At 47.1% G+C, this 20,778-nt stretch overlaps 5 protein-coding genes across 5 annotated transcripts; 1 reads left to right on the forward strand and 4 right to left on the reverse strand.

Annotated features, from left to right (window-relative positions):
* Positions 1-1,316: 1,316 nt before the first annotated feature.
* BU24DRAFT_359140 (lytic polysaccharide monooxygenase) lies at positions 1,317-2,180 on the reverse strand (the record flags this gene model as incomplete). The annotated part of the gene is made up of 2 exons (XM_033524026.1): positions 1,317-1,714; positions 1,820-2,180. The coding sequence occupies 2 exons, from the start codon at positions 2,178-2,180 to the stop codon at positions 1,317-1,319; spliced, it is 759 nt and encodes a 252-aa protein (XP_033377289.1).
* A 2,214-nt stretch (positions 2,181-4,394) lies between these two features.
* BU24DRAFT_474368 (carbon-nitrogen hydrolase) lies at positions 4,395-5,620 on the reverse strand (the record flags this gene model as incomplete). Its single annotated transcript, XM_033532838.1, has 4 exons — positions 4,395-4,904; positions 4,960-5,075; positions 5,108-5,297; positions 5,352-5,620. 4 exons carry the CDS (start codon positions 5,618-5,620, stop codon positions 4,436-4,438), a joined length of 1,044 nt encoding a protein of 347 aa, XP_033377290.1. The 3' UTR covers positions 4,395-4,435.
* A 1,753-nt stretch (positions 5,621-7,373) lies between these two features.
* On the reverse strand, positions 7,374-8,204 carry BU24DRAFT_402255 (alpha/beta-hydrolase; the record flags this gene model as incomplete). The annotated part of the gene is made up of 2 exons (XM_033525517.1): positions 7,374-7,719; positions 7,794-8,204. 2 exons carry the CDS (start codon positions 8,202-8,204, stop codon positions 7,381-7,383), a joined length of 750 nt encoding a protein of 249 aa, XP_033377291.1. The 3' UTR covers positions 7,374-7,380.
* Positions 8,205-9,578: 1,374 nt separating this feature from the next.
* BU24DRAFT_428928 (uncharacterized protein) lies at positions 9,579-13,176 on the reverse strand (the record flags this gene model as incomplete). Its single annotated transcript, XM_033529601.1, has 8 exons — positions 12,912-13,176; positions 12,587-12,855; positions 12,016-12,535; positions 11,378-11,942; positions 10,969-11,309; positions 10,706-10,918; positions 10,094-10,657; positions 9,579-10,025 (listed from the first exon to the last, which is right to left on the reverse strand). Coding segments are annotated over exons 1-8 (2,963 nt in total), but the record flags the coding sequence as incomplete, so codon positions are not given.
* Positions 13,177-14,824: 1,648 nt separating this feature from the next.
* BU24DRAFT_445217 (putative heterokaryon incompatibility protein) lies at positions 14,825-20,011 on the forward strand (the record flags this gene model as incomplete). The annotated part of the gene is made up of 8 exons (XM_033530681.1): positions 14,825-15,313; positions 15,365-16,662; positions 16,894-16,968; positions 17,060-17,335; positions 17,382-18,392; positions 18,451-19,393; positions 19,440-19,628; positions 19,664-20,011. 8 exons carry the CDS (start codon positions 14,825-14,827, stop codon positions 20,009-20,011), a joined length of 4,629 nt encoding a protein of 1,542 aa, XP_033377293.1.
* Between the last annotated feature and the right edge of the window lie 767 nt (positions 20,012-20,778).

Raw genomic sequence — 20,778 nt, forward strand, 5'->3', positions numbered from 1 at the left:
CACAACGCAATCATCGTATCAAAGTTATCATTGAATCGACCGATTTCAAATATAAGAAGTCGTATTCTCTATGGATCTCAGGTTCTGACACAATTTTCTCCAAAATCGACGTTCGTTTCCAAAGTTCCAAAAGAGCATAAGCTTGCACCTCCTTTCTCTCAGAGCCAACCAAGTCACCCACCGTCATCCGAAGCCACAATCTCACATCTCGACCAAAGTCAAAACTCATTCATTGTTTTCAAAGATTTCTCTCCGTCTTCTTTCATCAAAGTCACCAGCCTGTTCCACGAAGTTCTCGTGAGAAAACGTTCGGTAGTTCAACCCTGATAATGACCATCGAAATTCTTCGCTTCACATGCAATGAAGCCACGTCTACCGATTATAAATTCTCCTATCCACAGAACAAAAAGCTGTTCCAGTGTTGCAGTCACGGCCGATCTCATACTCGCTTTCAATGTCAAAAGCCCATCTTCCACCCACAAAAGCACCAATGCCAGTGCCGCCATCCTAACAAGCCACTTTAACGAAGGCAACCCTTAAATCTTCCTTTCCTCTCCACAAAGACACCACGACTTGCTCGACCGGTTTCCCGGCACCGACCGATCAAGTGAGAGATCTACGTCCGCCATTATGGGAATCATCCTGAACTCGCCACGTTCGTTCCAGAACCAAGCGAACGACGATTACCACAAACATAACGCAATTCAAAGACGCCGAAGAAGGAAGGTAGCGACCCTTCCGAGAAGTTTAAAAAGTCTGCGAACCATGCAAGGCGTTCTTTCTTCCGATTCGTTGACTTAGAAGAGTTTCCCCTCTTTCCTGATCTTTATTTTTCCATGGGCCCATCTTTTGGTTGGTGCGCAGCCTGACCTTTCCGAAATAGAGCCATGCCCATGTGTATATTTGTTTCTTGCAATGCTTAACTGCTTGGTGTCAATGGCTTATTATATAAAGCATGCCGGCTTGCTGGCGGACCCAGGCAGGTCATTTGCGTTCTCATCATATCGGCGTTCCATCACCGACACAGCAAATCATGGGATAGTTTTCAATTCCAAATTTGATCTTTTTCTTCACAGGCACAAAGTTTTGGTCAACGTGAATATGCAGGATAATGATCTTATATATATAAAGACTGTGATGCACAAATATTTACAATCGAAGAATGCTGTCGAACTTCTCCAAACCACCACTGTTTTCCCTTCGCCATGCTATGTTGAACTCCCCTCCATCACTCTACCACACCGTTCTCACAATGCAATATGTAAAACACCTACTCGGCATAAATGTACCCAGATTGGTCATCAAGTGTACACAATCTAGTTAGCACCGGTCCAGAGAGCGGGGCCAGGGAAGGTGTAGCTAGTAGGGTTGGTGTACAAGTTGAAGATGATGCCGGGCTCGCTCCTCTTGTAGAGGGCGTTTCCGGCGGTGCCACTGGGCAGGCTGACGCTGCCGCTTCCTCCGACCTTGAGGTTGAGGCACTGGGGGTAGGCCTGGGCGCCGTTGTCGCTCTGGCCGCCGTGCAGGGCGATGATCTCGTGGCGGAGCACGTAGTTGCCGGCCTTGAGCTTGGAGGGGAGCGTGAGCGTCGCGGTGAAGTTCTTCGAGATGAGCTGGTCGGTCACCCAGGTTCCGGTGCCGCCGGGGGTGATGAGACCGGCTTGCTGGATCTTGGTGAAGCGGAGGGAGGAGGCGGAGGCAGTGGTGCAATCACCTAGAAGAGTGAGTTGGTTAGCATGGATGTTTCTTCTGAAGGGATCGCTGGTAGGCGGGTGTACGAGTATCTAGGTCTGGGTTAAGGAGTAGAGTGAAGACATACCATTGCAAGGAGCGAGATAGTTGATGATGGGACCCTTGTGGCTCTCGGGCCAGGTGTTCCAGTAGAAGGTCAAGGTCTCTCCTGGGTTTGCCTCGATGTAGTCGGCACCAGGGGTAGCGCTCTTATGGCAAGCAATGTCGTTGCCGCCAAAGGCGTCAGGAGAGACGAAGCCGTTGTCCTGGTTGAGGGCCTTCCATCCCGCAGTCTTTGCCTGCTGGTTTGCGGGCAGATAGAACCAGACGGGATCTGCGCCAGGGGTCCAGTCACCAGCGACCTGAACGCCTGAGACGTGGCCGTGGGCAGAGACAAGAGGTGCGAGGACGGCAGCCGATAGGGCTACAGCGGAGAATGTGGTACGCATATTGATGCTGGCGATGGATATTGAAAGTGCGGGTGGTGGTTTGGTAGATCCTCTATGGGTAAATGGTAGATAGAATGCCCGCAAAGTAGATGGTATGCACTGTAGATAGGCGTGGATGGAAGGATTGATTGAATATCTTTTCCTGGTTCGAGAGATATGCCTTATATACAATTTCCACTCTTTCCGCCAACACTGAAAACTCATAGCATATCCGATTATATCGATGGATGGCTTGGTCTTCTGGTCGTCGTGCGACCTGGAACCCCCATCTTCATTTCACATCCTAGCCTGTTCGGTCACGGAGATCATAGTAAAACGCACCCTAAGCTTCCACGATATAAAAAAGTTGATTGCCATTGTAGGCTGAGGCGCGGCGAAATCCACCAACAGGGAAATCAGACGTCGGGCCAAGGTAAGTTTGAGGAAAGGTTGGTCACTGGGCGTATGGAGTTGTATATCGGTCGTTACACGTGATCGTTGCACAAAGCACCGGGTGGACTGTACGGGCCGGTACGGTGTAGTGCCTAGTGCCACCGACGAGATGAGGCATAGATTAAAGAATTACGGTATTTGGAAAATTGCGGGGACGGTGGCAACCTCGTGGTGGGTTTTCCCCATGTCAACCGGGTTTTTGCTGTAACACGGTTAATTTATATAAAGTGGCTTGACCCCAGGAATGAGCGCGCGTGGTAAGCGACTCCAGGAACCTGTCCCCGCGTTTCCGAAAGAGCCTCGCAGAAAAGGCTGGATACTTCGACATGTATTCGCCTGGGTTGCACACGAAAACATGTCGTGACGAATTTGGAAACATTGGTGGAAATTTGGAGGGCAACGTTTGGGCAGCAACCGCATAGATGAGTTCAAGGCATGTGTCGCCATTGCTCGCTCATCTAAATAATTATCGTTTCCTAGAGATGGAAGGAATATACCGAATAGAATAGAAGATTGTAACTCGATCAATTCCTTTGTTAGCATCATGGTATGTTCTCAACGGCAATATCTCCGGACATTTGATGCAGTCGCGTCGCAGAATATATGCCGATGCACATTTTCTCTGGTAGCGAGGCGGGAGGCAAAGGGCGCCATATGGTCAACCAATGTTCCTTTCCAAGGGACACAATCCTCTCTAAAATTCGAATTACCATTATCATCGCATTTGTAACATGGCACTCGTATAGGCTACACGAAAACAGCCACGCGAGGATAGAGTGTTGTTACGTGGTGGCACGAAGGTCATTTATCGTCGAGTGGGGAACAGCGCACTTCGACGGGATTGGATTCGTCCATCTTCAATTTCATTATTGTCTGACGCGACGCAAAGGATATGTGAATACGATCCGTTAGTGTGCTCCTCCACTCTCCCTTGGACGATCACCTCACGGTGTCCGGGGTGCACTTCAAAGGACAATACGAGGTGTTAGCTAGCCCGCCACTTTCGCTCCTGGCCGCAACCAACAAGCGTAATGGACTCTTGAATCTTTTGTGCTTTACTAGAGGAAGAATGTTTCTGTATACATCAGGTATAATGCAGCCTTCACATCTCCAGCCCAGGTGGTGACCCAGAAAGCCATCACATTTTCGCTATCTCTTAATCTTATAGCCCAACTGAAGCGTCGACCAGACACATATCATGTCATTTATTTACATCGTGACTTGCAAGTTTCAACTCTCCTCCGCAGTGGATGCTCCCCGTTCTGTCGATCTGTCTGGAAATAATGACCTCAATGGTCTTATGATACTGAGCACATCCGTAACAAAGTATGCAAAGCTCAAGATATCAGATTGAATCGGCCAAAAAAAACAGTTCATTACAAGTTCACAGTATTGTTAATGAGTTCCGGACGGACAGTTTTGGAAGTTTTGCGAACGAGTTCACGCCGGTTGGATCCACATCAGTATCCACATTGGCGCGCACAGATACCTACCCAAAATGGTGCCAAAAAAGTTGCAACAAACCGCAAAAAAACATACAACAGCGGGGATTCGCTGATGGTCACCCACTCAACTACTAGTCCGCCGGTACATTGCTTAAGTATGGCTGAGCGAACGGGAAGCCCTGTTTTCAATGTCCAATGGTCGTATGTGAAAGATGAGATAAAAACATGGTTACATATTTGGCAGCATTTGAGAGGACTCATTGACGTGCAACACTCTATCTTGCTAATCGTCAATGTCGGTTTGCCGCATTATGACCCATATTTCCCATTATTACGGCTCGGAACAGTTGTGATTTTGTGGTACTAGCGACTACACATTCATGCCTTCTGTCCAGCTTTACCAGGCTTGATAACGTCCTTAATGGATACACTAAGCTGGGGAACCATGGAGCCCTCTTTCTTAGGAACGGATGCAGGAAAGCTGTTCACAATCTGGTCCAGAATGCCCCACGAGAACTGCCCGTCCAAATCGTAAGGTTTGCGTAAGTCAAACTCTGTCGTGTTGATGCTGTGATAGAGAAATGGCTGCTGCTCAAAACTGACGTTGGCAGAAACGTTGGCAACCATGATTCCAGTAGGGTCATGAATGAATGCCGATCCTACGGCAGGCGTCAGTGTCCATGTATTGCCTTGTATCGCGTAGGTGCTGACAGCGCCCTGGTTGACCACGTCGTTTGCAAACCAAGGTGCCGTGGGGTCGAGTGAATCTTGGAGATAGGGAAAAGCAGTGAAGTGAAGGGACTCTTGCTGAACATGCATGTTGAATGTCATGCTAGGCCAGTAATGCCTAGGGATATGATTAGTACGTGTTGGCTTGAACCACAAGGGATATCTAGACTCACTCAAAGCATTCCAACATTCCCCAACGTCCATAGGCTGTGCGGATCACCTGGAGGCCATCAACGGTTCCATCAGAGAAAATATATCTCTTTCGCCGCCTGATGGCTGCAATTTGCGCCTGTGTAACAGTATATCACCAGAAGGTCCAACCAGCGCTTGCGACATATAGATGTGGTCATCCTCGCGCTCGGCGAAGTTGATCTGTGCATAGATACCAATTTCTCTGACAGCTGCAGTCAACCGAGTCCAGTATTTGTCACCCAAGACCATGGCACTATCAGCGTAAAGAGGAAGGTATGTCTCTCGAAAGTAGTCATCAGTGAGTTCTCCCTTGGGGTGTCTAGGTACAATTGGTGTTAGAGGCTGAAAAATGCAATGGGAACGAGGCTCATACCCAGGAAACCAAAGCTCGGGAAAAGCGACTACATCGGCTCCGTTCGCCCTTGCAGCATGCATCAGGCTGATACCAGTTTCGACCACCGCTGTCATGTTGAGATCAACACCACGGTAGTCTTTGTTGTCAATGGGAAGTGGCCAGTTTGGCGGAGGCGCCCGTACCAAGGCCACGGTGAGATTTCCACGATCGATCGAGGGAAGACATGGCGCGGCGTACACACCAGCTAAAGGAAGTAGCAGAAAAACGCGTGTGAGGAGCTTCATCATGATGGCCGGGTGTTTTCCTTTGCCTTGAATGGTAATCTGGCGGTCGTACTGGGATGTTCTGAAGCCTAATGTTCATTCACAAGAGGATAATGGTTCTTTATACTCTATTCGATGTTACTCCGTAAATACAAATTTTTGATAATTGTTTCTTCGCCCCATGACACATGTCTTCCGTGATTCATGATTATTGTCGAGCAACTGGGTGTCGTCGATCACGTTCAGGCACTGTAGAGTGGGATGTTCCCCGCCCCTATCAGTTGGGTCCCTGCAGACACGCTCCGTTTCATGAGCCTACGTAAGTGTCGGGTGCTCCTACGATCCAGTGTAGAGCAACAGCAGTACGTGGACGACCAGCTGTAGCGGTGTAAAACTTACTATACACTTAGAAGGACCCATAGAAACAAACAAAGACGCTACAGTAAGAGTCTGCATCCTGTTGCTACTGGTAGAATCATTGACGGTGGAAGGTAGTTGAATAATTCTGCTCTTGTTACTAAACCGACAAGTTGATGCTATCAGTGACGGCTATAGATCAAAGAAATCCTAGTGTAGCCAACCCAGATTCGATGCCGAAGTCATCTGCCTATCTGGATCGATGTGCAGTGGCCACTCTGGAAACGCCACAGATCAGCATCGACAACCTCACTGAGAATGGCCGCCCTTGGAGGCTTATAAATACCCCTTTGAATGAATTCGAAGTAAAATAGCCCGGGCAATGTAGTTGTCACCGCTCTAGGAAAACCTAAGCACCGTCACACCACGCAAATACTTGTATCATGGAAGAGACAGTAAATATATTCGGCAGACCAATCACATCATTTCAGGGTATCAAAACCATGAACACTCCCACCATGGACCAGTCCTGATCATCCTGTCTGGATTAGTGAGTATGCCGTTGCGGCATTTCGGCAGACTGGGCGGCACCCCTATTTGATTCGTCCCCGAAATGAACCAATCATGGCTGGGGGCAATTCCTCCTTTCGCGAGGCATTAGAACCCTTTAACACAGCAATAGCTATCGCAAAGGCCTTTCACTGTGTAGACAATCGAGACCAAAGATAATAACGTAAGAATATCATATCTCATAGATGCTGCGCCTTGCCTCACTAGATGGATATCTTACGCTCGGGCCTGTGTGGTTCTTTTGAATTCATCACTGCTTTAATCTTCGAGGACTTTGATGTGGGAACTTGGAGCCCCCCGCGCGATCAGTCGTTCTAAAATTCTTAGATCGTGGCAGAAATAGTTTGCAGACTATCTCTCAAAATGTGGCATTGCTGGACCAATTCGTACTGTCGACGACCTCTCCAAGTATCGGTCTCAGGGAGCTGGTTCACGCAGTTAGTAACCTTCCATGGCATGGGCAGCTCCGAAAATGTGCATACTTAGTTTTACCCCTTATGCTGAGACGGCGATATCTCATGAACACACTTGTTTACGAGTAGCTGAAAGTAGCTGAACAAGGTACAGTGTCGGATACTAGTCTCAATATTGACTATGAGGAAAGTCTTCTCATGAATAGATACTTTGATTCTATGTATTCCTTGTCTGGCCCGCCATGAGGTCATAATCTTCGCGTGATGGATCATGATGTGATCCAGTGTGAGCTAACCCTGACCCGAGGGTTGACCCATCGGAGGCCATCCTACGACATTCGTTTTTCCGTCCTACCGATCACAAGCCAAAGTATCATTCTAGGTGCCATTTATCTCCCTCTCCGCGACATGTTCTGTGTTCTGAGCGTTGCAGCCCTCTTGTAGTTATATCTTCTGAGAGATCTGTTCCGCCGCCGCCTCAAGATCGTCAACCACAGTGGTTGGCTGAGTCAGAAACGGGAAATGGCCAGCCGACGTTCGGTAAGTCAAAGTTCCTGGGCCCAACTGCTTAACCATTGCTTCTTGAATTTCAAGGGGTAACGCGGTGTCGTTCTCAGCGTGAACGTAGGCGCAGGGAATGTCGTGCCATGGCTCGTAGCTAACCTCATCCGTAAACGAGTTCTCGCACTGCGGCTGTAACTTTGCAATCCATCGATTAGCCTCTTTAGGTTCCAGATCATTGAATAGAATCTTCTCTGGCATCATGGGGGTCACTGAATCATTCTGTATGCATAGCATGTTAGCTGAGTCGTTCCCACATTGCGGCGTACTTTACTCCGTATGAAATGGGATCTCACCTCAAGATGCATCCACGGAGGCAATTGACCTCCCAGCATTTTCTTAAGACTCATTCCTTTGGGAGTAACGAAAGATGCGATGTATGTAAACAGGATCACCCCACCTGGGAGACCTTGTTCAGCGCGCTGTTTGATCCCAAAGCCCTGGGCTGCCTCAGCGCCAACGAGACCACCGTAGGAGTGTACGGCCAAAATTATCTTCTTGCCTTCATCGGCGAGGCGCTGTAATATTGCGCGAATGGCAGCAGCATCATCTTGCAGATGCATCGTTGGCGGGTTCGCACCAACCGTACGATTTGTGGCTGTCTCTGATTGCCAACCTCGAGAAGCAAGGACGCTTCGGACTTCGTCGAAAACATCATGGCCAGACCAGGCTCCAGGCACAAAGACAATCGTGGGTTTTGAACTCATGGCTGGCGGAGGATTTTCTTGACGATGTGTTTCAACAACGGCGTCGCTGTTCGTCTAAGAATTGACACTTGGTACCTATCGGTGGTGGATTGGTTCCCGATGTGCTGATGAAGGCGATGATTTTACTGTGCTGAGTCTCTTTCACAGATAGGATGTAATTAGATGACTGGGATGAGTACCTTATATATAAACATACACGGCCGGTTGTGGCGATCGGGTTCAAACGACTTCTACAGTACTGGTACGGGCCATAGCCCGGCAAGGGACTTGACACAGCACTAATGTCCATCAAGTCAACATTCGCAGGGTCTATAGCTTACAAAATACTTTCTAGCATCATCTGAAGATCTGGAGTTTACATGTGCTTGAGCGCTGCCAGATTGGGTCAGATAGTGTCTGCACCTGAGACCCCTGTTAGAGGACAGTAGGCATCGGCATCGCCCATTTCAAAGCAGGGCCACGCTGGGTTTAATAGGCCTTGAAGTTGTTTTGGTGTAAGTCGTTGCCGAACGTTTGCCAGAGTGCCGATTCTCATGGGGTACATGCGCCGATTCTTGGGAGTTGTAGGCAATCAATTAGATGCCGATTCTTATGCTGGTCAGTAAAGCGCCGACTGTTGCCCTAGGAGCGTCATCTAGCTCTCCGAGTACTGTATTCTTTCACTTGCAATGATGGAACAGATGATATTTCGAATGAATCTAACAGATCTCGAGAATGTTACCAGTAGAACCTATGTATCAAAACTGAATACCAACACGCTCAAAGTTCCCAGTGCACACAACTCTCTGGTCACTTGCGAGCCCTCTAATAACTAAAATTATGCAGTCAACAATGTGGCCAACGATCTGGCTCACAAAGTAAATCCACGCTAACGGAAGGGATCTAAACACGGCAGTTTATATTACTAGTGCTAACGGACTTAAGGGCCCCGAGTCTTTTAAAACCTCCGATCAAGGGGCTGCCAAGCCACTTCATCCACACTTTCCCAGCGGAAGGTTCCGTACAGACGTCATGCCTCAAACTATAGGGTCATTGTTCCACAAGAACACGAAATTTGTTGGGGCCTCTGTGGTTGCCACCATTGGGCAAACGGTAAATCAGCATGGTTCTAGCGGTACGTTAATCCTCCACCCAAGATATTGTGTTACTACGTTTCTTGTTTTTGAAGATCACAAGTTTAATAGAAGACAAATTGTGTGTAAGAGATTGGTGATATAGCAAACTGGGGGTCACTGTTGGATTTGTGAATGGAGTTGGGTATTTGGTTTTTGAAAGTCTTGGTCAATATGGGTATCAACCAGTCGACGAGCAATTCGTTCGGTACCTGTTGATTGGATCTATAATTCTATGGTATATAATTCTTGCAATAACTTGATACGCTACGTGGTCTCATACATATTAGGTTCTAGCTAGTTAAAGTCAACAACGCCAACTAGGCTCTCGATATGGGTTACAAGAACCTCTAGTTCGCTTGTAATCATGTTGGAAATAACCTCCATGACTGCGAATGCAGAGTAGCCAGTCTCCTGCATATGCTGACTACTTAGGATATTGGGGTCAAGTGCCGAAAGCTTCTCCGACAAATGATATCCTTTCGGCAGATTTAAGCGCGGTGGCAGTGATCGGCCTGTGGAAACAGCAGCTGAGAGCTGACAGAACATCGAGCTCACGCTGAGCTCTGTGGCGTTTACTGGTCCGATCAGTTTCGAAAGATCCACAAGCCACTTGCGATCTCCATCATGATAGTGCAGAGATCCGTCTGGGTTGTTTGATGACCAGACCTGCGTTGCATAGGACATGAGCGAGACATATTCGAGGAGACTGTTTGTAAAGTCAGATTGAATTTCCCCGGCCTTACACGTGAAAGATCGACTTCTAAGAGTACTTACAGACTAAGTTGTGAGGTAATGTTCTGGAACGTCGCTATAGGAAATCGCCCACCTAGACTTGGTTCGTACTTTTGGAGGTATACGTTGTGCGAGACCTGAGCATTCAGAAACATGATTTTGTTAAACATTGCTTTTCGTGTGTGCGACAAGACACGGCCGCGGCTGTCCTTGTCGGCTGCGTCGCCCTCAGTGTTACGAAGCCTGGCTTTGATAGTAGAATGTACGACGGCGTGGTAGTTTGCGAGGAGCTCCATGTTGACTGCAATCTGTGAACGGAGGAGCCCTCTGGCGGTAATAGGGTATGGAAGGTACGTGAAGACGATGGATGCACAGGTACCCCACAGCACACAGGCTACCCGCAAAGCTGCCACGTAGTAGGGCGGGAAAACGTAGATTCCACCTGATTCCGCAGCTTTGACGCCGATTTTACTGACTTGAAGCTCGTAACCGATCGTAAGAACTTCAGTGATGAAGATGACCAGCCACCCAATGATATACTTGGGCCATCTGAGCAGGAAGTACATCTGCAAGAACGCTACGAACCACATCACCACGATGACGCCTCTGTTTGTAGTCAGTCAGGTGGCTCTGACAGGGGAGGGGAAAACGCACGGAACATTCCCGTTAGGAATATACCACACAGCATAACAGATGATCAAGGCCGCGAAAGAACCAAGGATTCGGAGGAAGTAAGATACTCCAGATTGCCCTGCTGACATGTTCGCTCCGATAGCTGCTATAATGACGGACCAAATGAGCCGGTAATGAGTGAAGATCTCCTGAGTCTGATGGAGGTATGCGATGATCGCACATGACATGGTAGCACTAAACTTGATGTTAATATTGAGATGAAGTGATCCCCAAGCACTACTTGCCATGCTGATCTAAAGCCAAAGCTGAGTTCTGGTCCCCTAAGAAACGACTGGAACCTTCGGACCTTAACTCCAAATCTTTCGTAGGCGTTTCGGGGTGAGAGATGATCGATGTCGTGCGCGATTTGGTTTGTCGTCTTCCACATGAGATTCCTTTCATCTTTTCGATTAGGTCTGTCATCGTCAGGCAATGGCGTATCTGTGGTGTCATATACACTGAGAAACCAATTCCAGACTCTTCTTAGGGAAGGTACTATGAGCTTATTCCTGGACATGGTTCCATTAGCAACAACGCCATCGGAAAATCGTGACAAGTTAAGCACTGCTACACCAGTACTATGGATCTATGTCGGGTGTTAGTTACAGCGACTTTCGAATGCCCAGTGAACGGCCGTTGTGCGTTCTGGCTTACCATGTGTTGCATGTATAGAATCAAATACAGTTGCTTGCGATCCCTGTGCACTTTTGTACCGGATGACTCGTCTAAACTTTTGTCTGAATCGTGGCAAGTTGGATTCGGCAATGGATTGGATGTCCTGCTCTCGCTATTCGCCCAGACCGTTAAGGCCTCCGTACGTCGTTCCATGAATTCGCTCAACTTTGCCTCTAGAAGCTGTGAAAATTGAGCATTGCCAGGATTTATCGTTTGCCCATCTGCTTCCACGTCGATATTGTTTGCATTGGTGGCATTCGCTCCGAAGGAAAATTTACTTTTCGTCGCAGGATGACTGATCTCAAGCTGAAGCGCAGCATGTTCGATGCCATCCTTTGTAAGGGCAATTACGCTATGCGCAGAGTCAAGGAGAGCTCCAATGGAGTTTCGCCAGATCCTGTCGTATTCTTCTGAATCGTGCGATGATAAAGGTTTCTCCATTTCCGCATGGCCAATTTTCATTTTAGATTCATAATCGGACGGAGCCCAACCCCCGTCCTTTTGAACTTGTTTCAAGATGTCCGGAAGATGAGCAATACCGCTCCTACACATTGACTGTTAGTACAACTATTTTCTGGCAAAACCCATATCACAAATTGAATATACACCAGACTTACAGCGGCATCAAAATTCTGCGACAGAGGTCACTCATGTGGCCAATATCCTTGGCTGATAGCTTTCCCCAAGCAAACTCTCGTTTTGCCATGGCAAGATCTCGATGTATTTGCACGTATGTGCCCTTGACCTTTGCCATTGTTGCTCGTAAATCCGGTTCTTTCTGATCAACAGAAAACGCCGAGATTGCTTGAAGTGTCTCCAAATACTCTCCAGATTCGGTAAGCATTTCGCGAACGCCATGGAGAAACTTTTCTTGAAGTTCGAATATCTCGGTTCGACAAGTGACTGGAAATATTACCATACCACTTACGAAGGAGATCGCGACTCCGGTGTAATAGCATCGAGTAGTAAGATAGATCAGGCTCCAGCATTGCTCCCAGGTATGGAATCGTGAGCAGGAAGTATACTGGACGATGACGAAAATGTTGTAGAGAATCGTCGGGATGAGAAGTGCAGGATACCGAGCCTGCATACTGTTGCTCACCAATATGTTACAGAAAAGCCAAATGGCGGTGATTGCTGAAATTTGTCAGCTTCAAGTCTGCTGGCACTTCCGCAATGCCTGCATACCACTCTGTGAAGAATTATACTGGTGCAGATTCTGTGGATCCGTATGGTGCCGAGCCTGAATGCCAGACCAAGTGGAAAGCATGGTGATCGGGATTGCTATGGCAGTGTAGAGACAGATGTTAAATGTCATTTCGATCAACTTTGCGCGGGGTAGAACATTGACTGTAACGACAGAAATGATAGACACTAGGAATCCCAAAGATGTATAGACCTCGGACACGGCAGTGCTCTGATAGAAAGCTAGAGATATGGCTACCGGAACAGATCCCCTATTGAAGCTGGTCAGTTGTGGAAGACTTTGGCAATTGTTTTCTGGTGGACGCACTTGAACATCTGGCAGATCATGTGCCGATCGATGAGTAAAGTATCCCAGGTCGCTCGAAGGCGAGCCTTCAAAGAAGATGCCATATTGCGTCGTTCAATTCTAGTACGACCAAGAGGATTGATTGAAGGTGGACATAAATATTTCGTACTGGCCTGGTGACCAAAAGGTGTAGATGTGAGAAGACTTAAGTAGGAGCAATACATTAGACGCCACCATCAGAATATTCCGTTAAGGTTGACGGAGGCGATGCACTACGAAAGAGAACATGGTACTATGACGATGTGGTCGATACATCCCAGCGTTCCGGTGGTTGTAAAGATTTCGGAGCACCTTCGGGAACCCTTCGGAGAATCGCTCCGTGCCCCATCGGAAGTCGAGAGTGAGTGATAAACTTAATGAATCTTAAAGTAAATGAAAAAATGCGTGATGCGTTATAATTTGATACATCTGAGTCCTGTTTCTGTGACCAGTCCAAAATTTTCCCTCTCAATCATCGCCGTGATCCCTACTATCTGATGATACACCATCGCCATCAAGGTGACAATAGCGCCACAAACGCGAACACCATCTGACCAATCAGAACAGTGCTATCGGTCTATCCCCACGTGGTACGAATTGAAAATGATCAGCATAGCAACACAAATCAATCATCCCTTTCCAGTTGTAGAGGTAGGGAGAGTCGCACATAGTCATACACTTAAATACTAGCCTGCAATACAATATTTAAGAGTAACTTTGCACATATCCAGCCCTACTTTTGTTGACTAGTAGTTCTATGCAAGAACAAAGGCTAAAGCAGAATCCTGCATACATCATTTCTACAGCATGCGTACCCTTGTTCTCAAGGCCAAAGTATGTGTTTCGAACCAGTTTGATCGACGTAGGAATCTCGTTCGTAGGATCCGTGAATGCGTGAGTGACAATAAACAACTAGGAAACTACCACCAGAACTCTTCCTAAATCGAGTTCGAAGTTAAGATTGTTGTTGGGTATATTGAAGCTCGATCGCGGAGCCATTAAGGTGTTGACTGCGTTGTTGGAATTACTTGAAGAGAAAACGCAGGACTCATCGATATTGATTAGGGTAGCTTCCTTTGGACTTCAAGGAAGCGCTAAGCAAAACAGACGACTAGTCAGACTTGCAGATGCTGCTGTGCCGCATGCAGGGGCATCACAGTCACAATAATCCTTCAGATAGCCGAAACTGATGCGGCAAGGCGCAGGGGCAATTTGATGAAATATATCTCAAGAAGAATCGCGGTGATTTGACTGAGCCTATATTGTTCTACCCCTTGTTTTTCTACAACGTCTGGCACGTCTAGTGCAATAGCGAAATGGCCCCAAATGGAGATTCTGACGGCGCGCGTGCAGAAATCGAAGAGATAGCGCGACAGAACGGGACCTTTACGGCATCATTCAAGCAAGAAGCAGTGGAAGAGGCAAGAAAGGGTCGCAGGGGTATGCTACAAGCGATACAGAGCGGGGAGGAAAGCAGAGACAACTTAGAAAAATTACTGAAAATGTGAGAACTTCGCCATCACGCCGCGAGAGGCTTCATGGTTGATGGAATTGACGATTTTCGTAGCATCTCAAGCGACCTGTACACCAACCGCGCAAGGTTCCTGATGGAAGTTATCCAGAATGCCGACGACAACAATTACACGTCAGGCCAGACACCAACAGTATCTATTAAAATCTTTCCTAAAAATGTTATGATCGAATGCAATGAAGATGGCTTTTCAAAAGAGAACATTCAAGCGCTATGTCGGACGGGTCGAAGCTCCAAAAAGCCCGGACAAGGGTACACTGGCGAAAAGGGCATTGGCTTCAAATCCGTCTTTAAGATCGCTGATCGGGCACATATACGTTCTACCCCTTATTTCTTTCAGCTGGATCAAACGCGATATCTTGGTATGATTACGCCGCAGTGGGATGAAACCTTCTTCAACCGCTTCGAAGATGCATATCAGACGACTATCGTGCTGGACAATGTTAGCAATCCGGCAACAAACTTTTCAACCGTGCTTGAACGTGACGTGAAAGCAATTGATCCCACCTTGATCTTGTTCTTGCGGCGTATCAGACGGCTTCACCTTACGGTTGTCGATTCTAATCCATTCTACCATTCGGTCATCTCAAAGCGCTTTCGACGTGTCGATCAGACAATCGCTCCTGGCATTATTGAGCTCATAGATGAGGACACTGACTCCAAACTATCCTTGTTCAAATACAGTGCTACTGCTGCTTTCAATGGGACAGAACCTCGACGTCCAAATGTCAGTCGCACTGACATTGTGTTAGCCTTTCCAGTAGCTCAGCAAAAGCCTTTGACGTACACGCCCTTAATTCGAGAACAAAACCTTGTCTTTGCCTATCTGCCTCTTGGTAATTTTGGGTTTAAGGTATGTCACATCGATCATGACTCGAACGATATAGCTTAAATCTTTCATTAGTTTGTGATCCACGCAGATTTTCTCACAACATCAAATCGGCAATCTGTGGATGAAGACAGTTCGTGGAACCAAAATATCGCTAGGAATATTCCCTACGCTTTTGCAAACGCAGTCTCCTGCTTCAATGCCGATGGAAGCAATGTACCATCAGTCCATAAGGAGCTGGGAAAGACGTGGCCACTATACCTCAGCACTGATACCGTAGGCCTTAATACATACTGGAGTAGTATTAAAAGAGATATCATCAGGCACCTCAGCGAGTTGAATGTCATCAAGACGCGAAGCGGGGGATTAGGGGTGCCAAAAGATCTTAAGTTCCTGGACTGGGCTCACGATCGCCATGGCCAGCCGATTTTGGGACATGGTAGCGACTACCTCTCCGTCGATTATCCTAGCTCAGTCCGTGAACCCCTTTTGTCGTTAGGCGTCACCGCACCTAGTTGGGAGTGGTTGTGCCAGAAACTCTACGGGCTACAAAATGATGGCTTGCTTCGTGGCAAAATGCAAAATGCGGACTGGTGCTCGGATCTTGCCGAGGTGATTCTGAAGGCAAGAGATTGGAGAGACGAGATAGGCTTGAAACAAACACTAGGGAAAATTTCCTTGATTCCACTCGAGGATGGCACCTGGAGGTGTGCCCCTTCTGAAGATTCCCCGATCTACTTCCCGGCAAGCTTGGGTACGACTGTCCCGCCCGGGTTATCGATATCTCTGGTCAGTGAAAAGGCTTGTTCCTGCCCTCACAGGAGATTGCTCTTTCAAAAACTCGGTGTAAAGGACTGTGATGCTCCCAACGTTGTTGAGAGTATTCTAGACTACCACGCCAAGTGTACTTCTGCCGCTTTTTCACACATGGTTGCCCAGGTCAAGTACCTGTACAAAGCACAAGAGCACTTGCAATCTCAGAACACGATCAGTTTACATTTTGTGTGTTCTGATAAGAACCATAAGAAATATTTCAAACGGGGCCGTTCAAGTTATATTGATGTCACTGTCAGCGGCAACCTACAACGGCTATTTTCCGGCTATAGCGGAGCACATTTTCTGGACAGCAGCTATTTTGCAGGTTTCGATCCCGTGGAAAAGACTAGATTCACAACATGGCTGAGTGAAAAGGCTGAAGTGGCACTTGTTCCTCGTTTCGTCTCCGCTCGTGGATTGCACGAAGATTTTGAATGGTTGCTTAATCATAAAAACGATCAAGTTTTGGCTATATTGTACGAGAATCAGGATCTCTACATGAGTCAAGCTACAGACACAGTAAAAGACGGGCTAGGAAAATATAAATTCCTATGCGAGTCAGGGAATGGCATTACTCTACGTACAACTTATCTGCCGTTTCCTGCTCTTGAAGAAAAGATAAACAGGATGCAACCTTTTGGTGACAGCAGAGAATATCATTTTTTAACTCTACCTAGCGGCGATCCGGAGGATTGGAGATTCTTGTCCAACTTCAGCGTTGGAGTGGAAGAGGGAGTGGGCTTTTATTTATGGGTGCTCGACCAGCAGGCTACAGATGGGTTTGGAAGAGTCGAAATGTCAAAACAACTTTACTTAGCGATCCAGGAACACACGTTTTTGCCTGTAGAAAAGGAGATGGTCAGGTGAGTATACACCGCTATATGTTACTTTTGATTCCGTCCGGTCCATCAGCCTATGGCTAGCCAAGAATTTCCAACTAACCACCATCAATAGAAAAGCCTTCTGTGATAATGGAATTGTCCTCTCCTACAATAATTATGTGTCGATTGGAGATTGTAGCTGGCATGGGCCTAAGAATCATTTCATCAGACCTGCATTGTTTCCGGTCTATGGTCGTGAGCTGGATCGACTTTTTCGAGAAATCTTGAATGTCCAAAACATAACAGCTGTCGAAGCTGAAGAGCACATTCAAGGGCTTAGGGATAAAGGGGCGACCATAGAAGATCTTACTGATATATATGTGCTCATACAGGAACATTGCGCAGATACGTGAGTAAAGTGCTGCACCAGACGAATTGTCGCTGATTGAGAACAGATTCAGCGCCGATGACAAGTATCCCTGCATTGCTATTCCCTCCCCATCAGGGACTAAATTTGAGTGGAAAAGTCCTTCTCAATGTGTGTGGGATGACGAAGAATTTTCGCAAAACGAACTCATCTTGGAAAGCAAGATTGCCATCCACCACATCATAGAGCAGTACGCACCGACCGCAGTACCATTCTTCACTAAAGTGCTTGAAATACCAAATGCCGGAGTCGCCGAACTGCTTGCCGACCTAAAGTTGATGCAAGAACAAAAACGTGACGAACCGAAGCGAGTGTACCTGCTGTATGAGAGAATTTCGAACTACCGTCGAGGATTCGCAGGGATGATAAAGTATATACAAAAAGTCCAAACGCGATCTCGAGCTGACCATTGGGATAGGGAAGCTTTCCAGAACAGTCCTCTCGTTTTTCTCCGTGGTATCAACAAGCAAAGCGGGAGGTGGCTGCCACTTGAGGACTGTATCTGGGCTCGGTCGGTCTTGCGATCCAAGCATGCCCTCATACACTCGTTGAACGAGTATCGCGATCTTTTCAGAGATACACTAGAAATACCGAATGCTACTGTGGAGATGCTTATCACTGATTTGTTAGATGTATCTTCCAAAATGACATCATTAATACATGACGAGGATGGATACCAGTATGTGAGAGAGCTTATACAAGAAATTGGCCGGTTATACAAGGACGACTCAGAGGTCAAACGACTTGTGGGTAAAAGATGCTGGCCCTGCCGCATGCGAACCGGTCCTCCGACACTTCGCCGCATTGGAGGATTCTACGTCAACGATCGACAAGATCTTTGCGACATATTTTCTGATACTTACACAATTCTGGACTTCGATTTATATGTCTCGAGACAAGTCGAGGGGTTGCTCTGCAGTCAAGCTTGCTTTCAGTTTCTGTCTGAGAGTGTTACTGTAGAGACAAAATTTCGAGAGCCTCTTGGACAAGACCATGATTTAAAGAAAGACTTGCAAAGTCGCAAAGGTGCGCTTATGAAGTACGTGATCTCAATTGTCTTCATTAGACTTTGGGCAGTTATACTTACGTCAGTATAGATACTTCGAGTTTGTCGGTTGCGAGTCACCCCACGAACTTCGACCCCTCTTTGACAATATCGAGGTCTGGACAAGTGAAGATATAAACACGACTTATACACTAGATGAAGTTACTATAACGAAAAGTGAGGGAGGTTCTAGTGTTGAGGTCAACATCGGACACAATGACATGGCTAGGCTCGACATTTATGTATCAGCAAATAGGCACACGCGCGATTGTGCGCTCTTAACAGACTTTCCAAGACAGCTCATAGAAGCACTAGAGCTGGAACCAGCCGATCTTCCAGATCTTCAAGTACTTCTACAAGTACCGCGCGCCTCGCTAAACGCATTACTGATCAAGAAAGGCATCATTGGTAAAGCATCAGACATCTTCGAGGAAGGGTTGAGAGAAAACCTAATCAACGGCGATTGTGATGACAGTGATGATCATTCATCCTCAGAAATCGGACGTGGCGTTTCTGCGACATCTGTAGGTTCGATTACTATTGAATCTACGCGTGCTTCCGCGAGATCTGAAGCTGCAAACACGACCCCAAAGCAACATGTGGTATTTCGACCTGTCACCAATTTGTTTGCATCCAGGCCAACTACAAGGGAGCCTCTCTCGCAGGTTCATCTGGATGTTCCTACTGACGGAAGCCCTCGTAATCGACCAGTTACACCCCGGCTTACTGGCACTGGACTTTACAACGTGGGCAATCGCAGCCGAAATATGCAGCGCATTCGACACCTCGTCCAGCAGGATCGAGATTCCGATGACAGTGTTGTCGCTTTTGACATGAGCACGTGTAGGGAAGCTCTGGAGTCAGTTGGACCTGGTCCCTCGTCGATTCTTGTCCAGGCCGAGCCCTCATTGCAAGGGCAAGAAAGACTGGCCTCAAACCGCAACGGAGAGGAAAGGGCGCGTGACTCTGAAGTTGGATTCCTAGGAGAATACTATGTAAGTTCTTCGAATGGTACTTTATCATATCTACCTAGTCTTGCAGCTGACTCCTAGCCAGGTATACCTTCTGCTACACGACGTGTTCCAAATCCCTAACTTCTCTGGTGAAAAGAACTGGACCAGCTCGCTGCGATCTCGAGCTGGCTTCTCATCTTTTGGCCACGAAGTCTCTGATTTTACCTACAAGGATACAGAAGGCGCCCTCACCAAACATCTTTCGCAGATGCAACCTGTCGTCAAACCAAAATGGCTGTCCACGGTTTGCAGCAATGGAAATACGCCATTGTACCGGCTAGAGATCAAGAGTACAACATGTCGAGATCCCAAGACTCCCTTCTACATGAGTCAGAAACAATACGAGCTGGTAAGATTCCTAGTTCTCACATGAAATCAGAAATCATCTTGGATAACGTTATGCAGGCAAAAAGACTACGCGTTACTTCCGCCATACCCTCAGAGGTCTATGTCATTCTACGCATCTCGGGCTTGGATGTGTTGGAAGATGGAGCACCAGACCATCTGTGGTATAATGTGTATTTAGACCCCTACACCTGCAGTGAATCCGGTATATTAAAATTTACGACGCCTACGTTTACTGTAACAGCAAGCCATTAAGATCAAGGTTTGGTGTCATACTCGGGGACGGAGAAATTTTGTAGGATTAATAACAAAGCATCTGCTGACAAGCACAACTTTTCTTATTACATATCAAATCAGGAATGATCATATCAAAGCATACATTATATTGGAGAACTAAAGTCTAACGAAGGATGCTTGCATGTGGCTTTGTCATAAGGTTTATCCTCTTTCGCAGATGCTTGATGAATTGTCAAGCTCAATTCGATCTCAAGACGAGGGATGCAAGGCGTCAACTGAGAGGGCAAATAAGCCTTTTTGGTTCCATTTCTTTAATAATGTTGAAGAAGAGGGACTGATATTATGATGTAGCAGGATAGGCCAAACTATTTGGGGACCATGTAGATGGGGATAGGCACTAGGCATGATGTAAAAAGATCAACTAGAGCTACCAAGAGAGATCGACACATCATCCACCTACCTCCAAAGGCCGATGAACAGAGGAAAATATCTTCTTACTCCACCTACCCACCCATCTCAGGCCATGCCTATGATGTTCCCTACTATAGAGGCGTCCACAAAATATGCACCACGACATCCAACGTTACCAACCCAACGCAGTCCTGACTCTGCTCCCTATTACTTTCCGCTCACCCAATTGTTTGCCATGGATAGATGGAAGGTCAAAGTACAGAATCTCGTTACAAACGAAAGCTGGGACATATTACTGTCTAGTTAGTCAGTGTGCAGGCTCTCTCTAAAACTTTCTATTGCCATTGTTCCGACAAACTTCTACTTAGATCCAG

Source organism: Aaosphaeria arxii, assembly GCF_010015735.1.
Source record: "Aaosphaeria arxii CBS 175.79 unplaced genomic scaffold BU24scaffold_15, whole genome shotgun sequence".
NCBI lineage: Eukaryota > Fungi > Ascomycota > Dothideomycetes > Pleosporales > Aaosphaeria > Aaosphaeria arxii.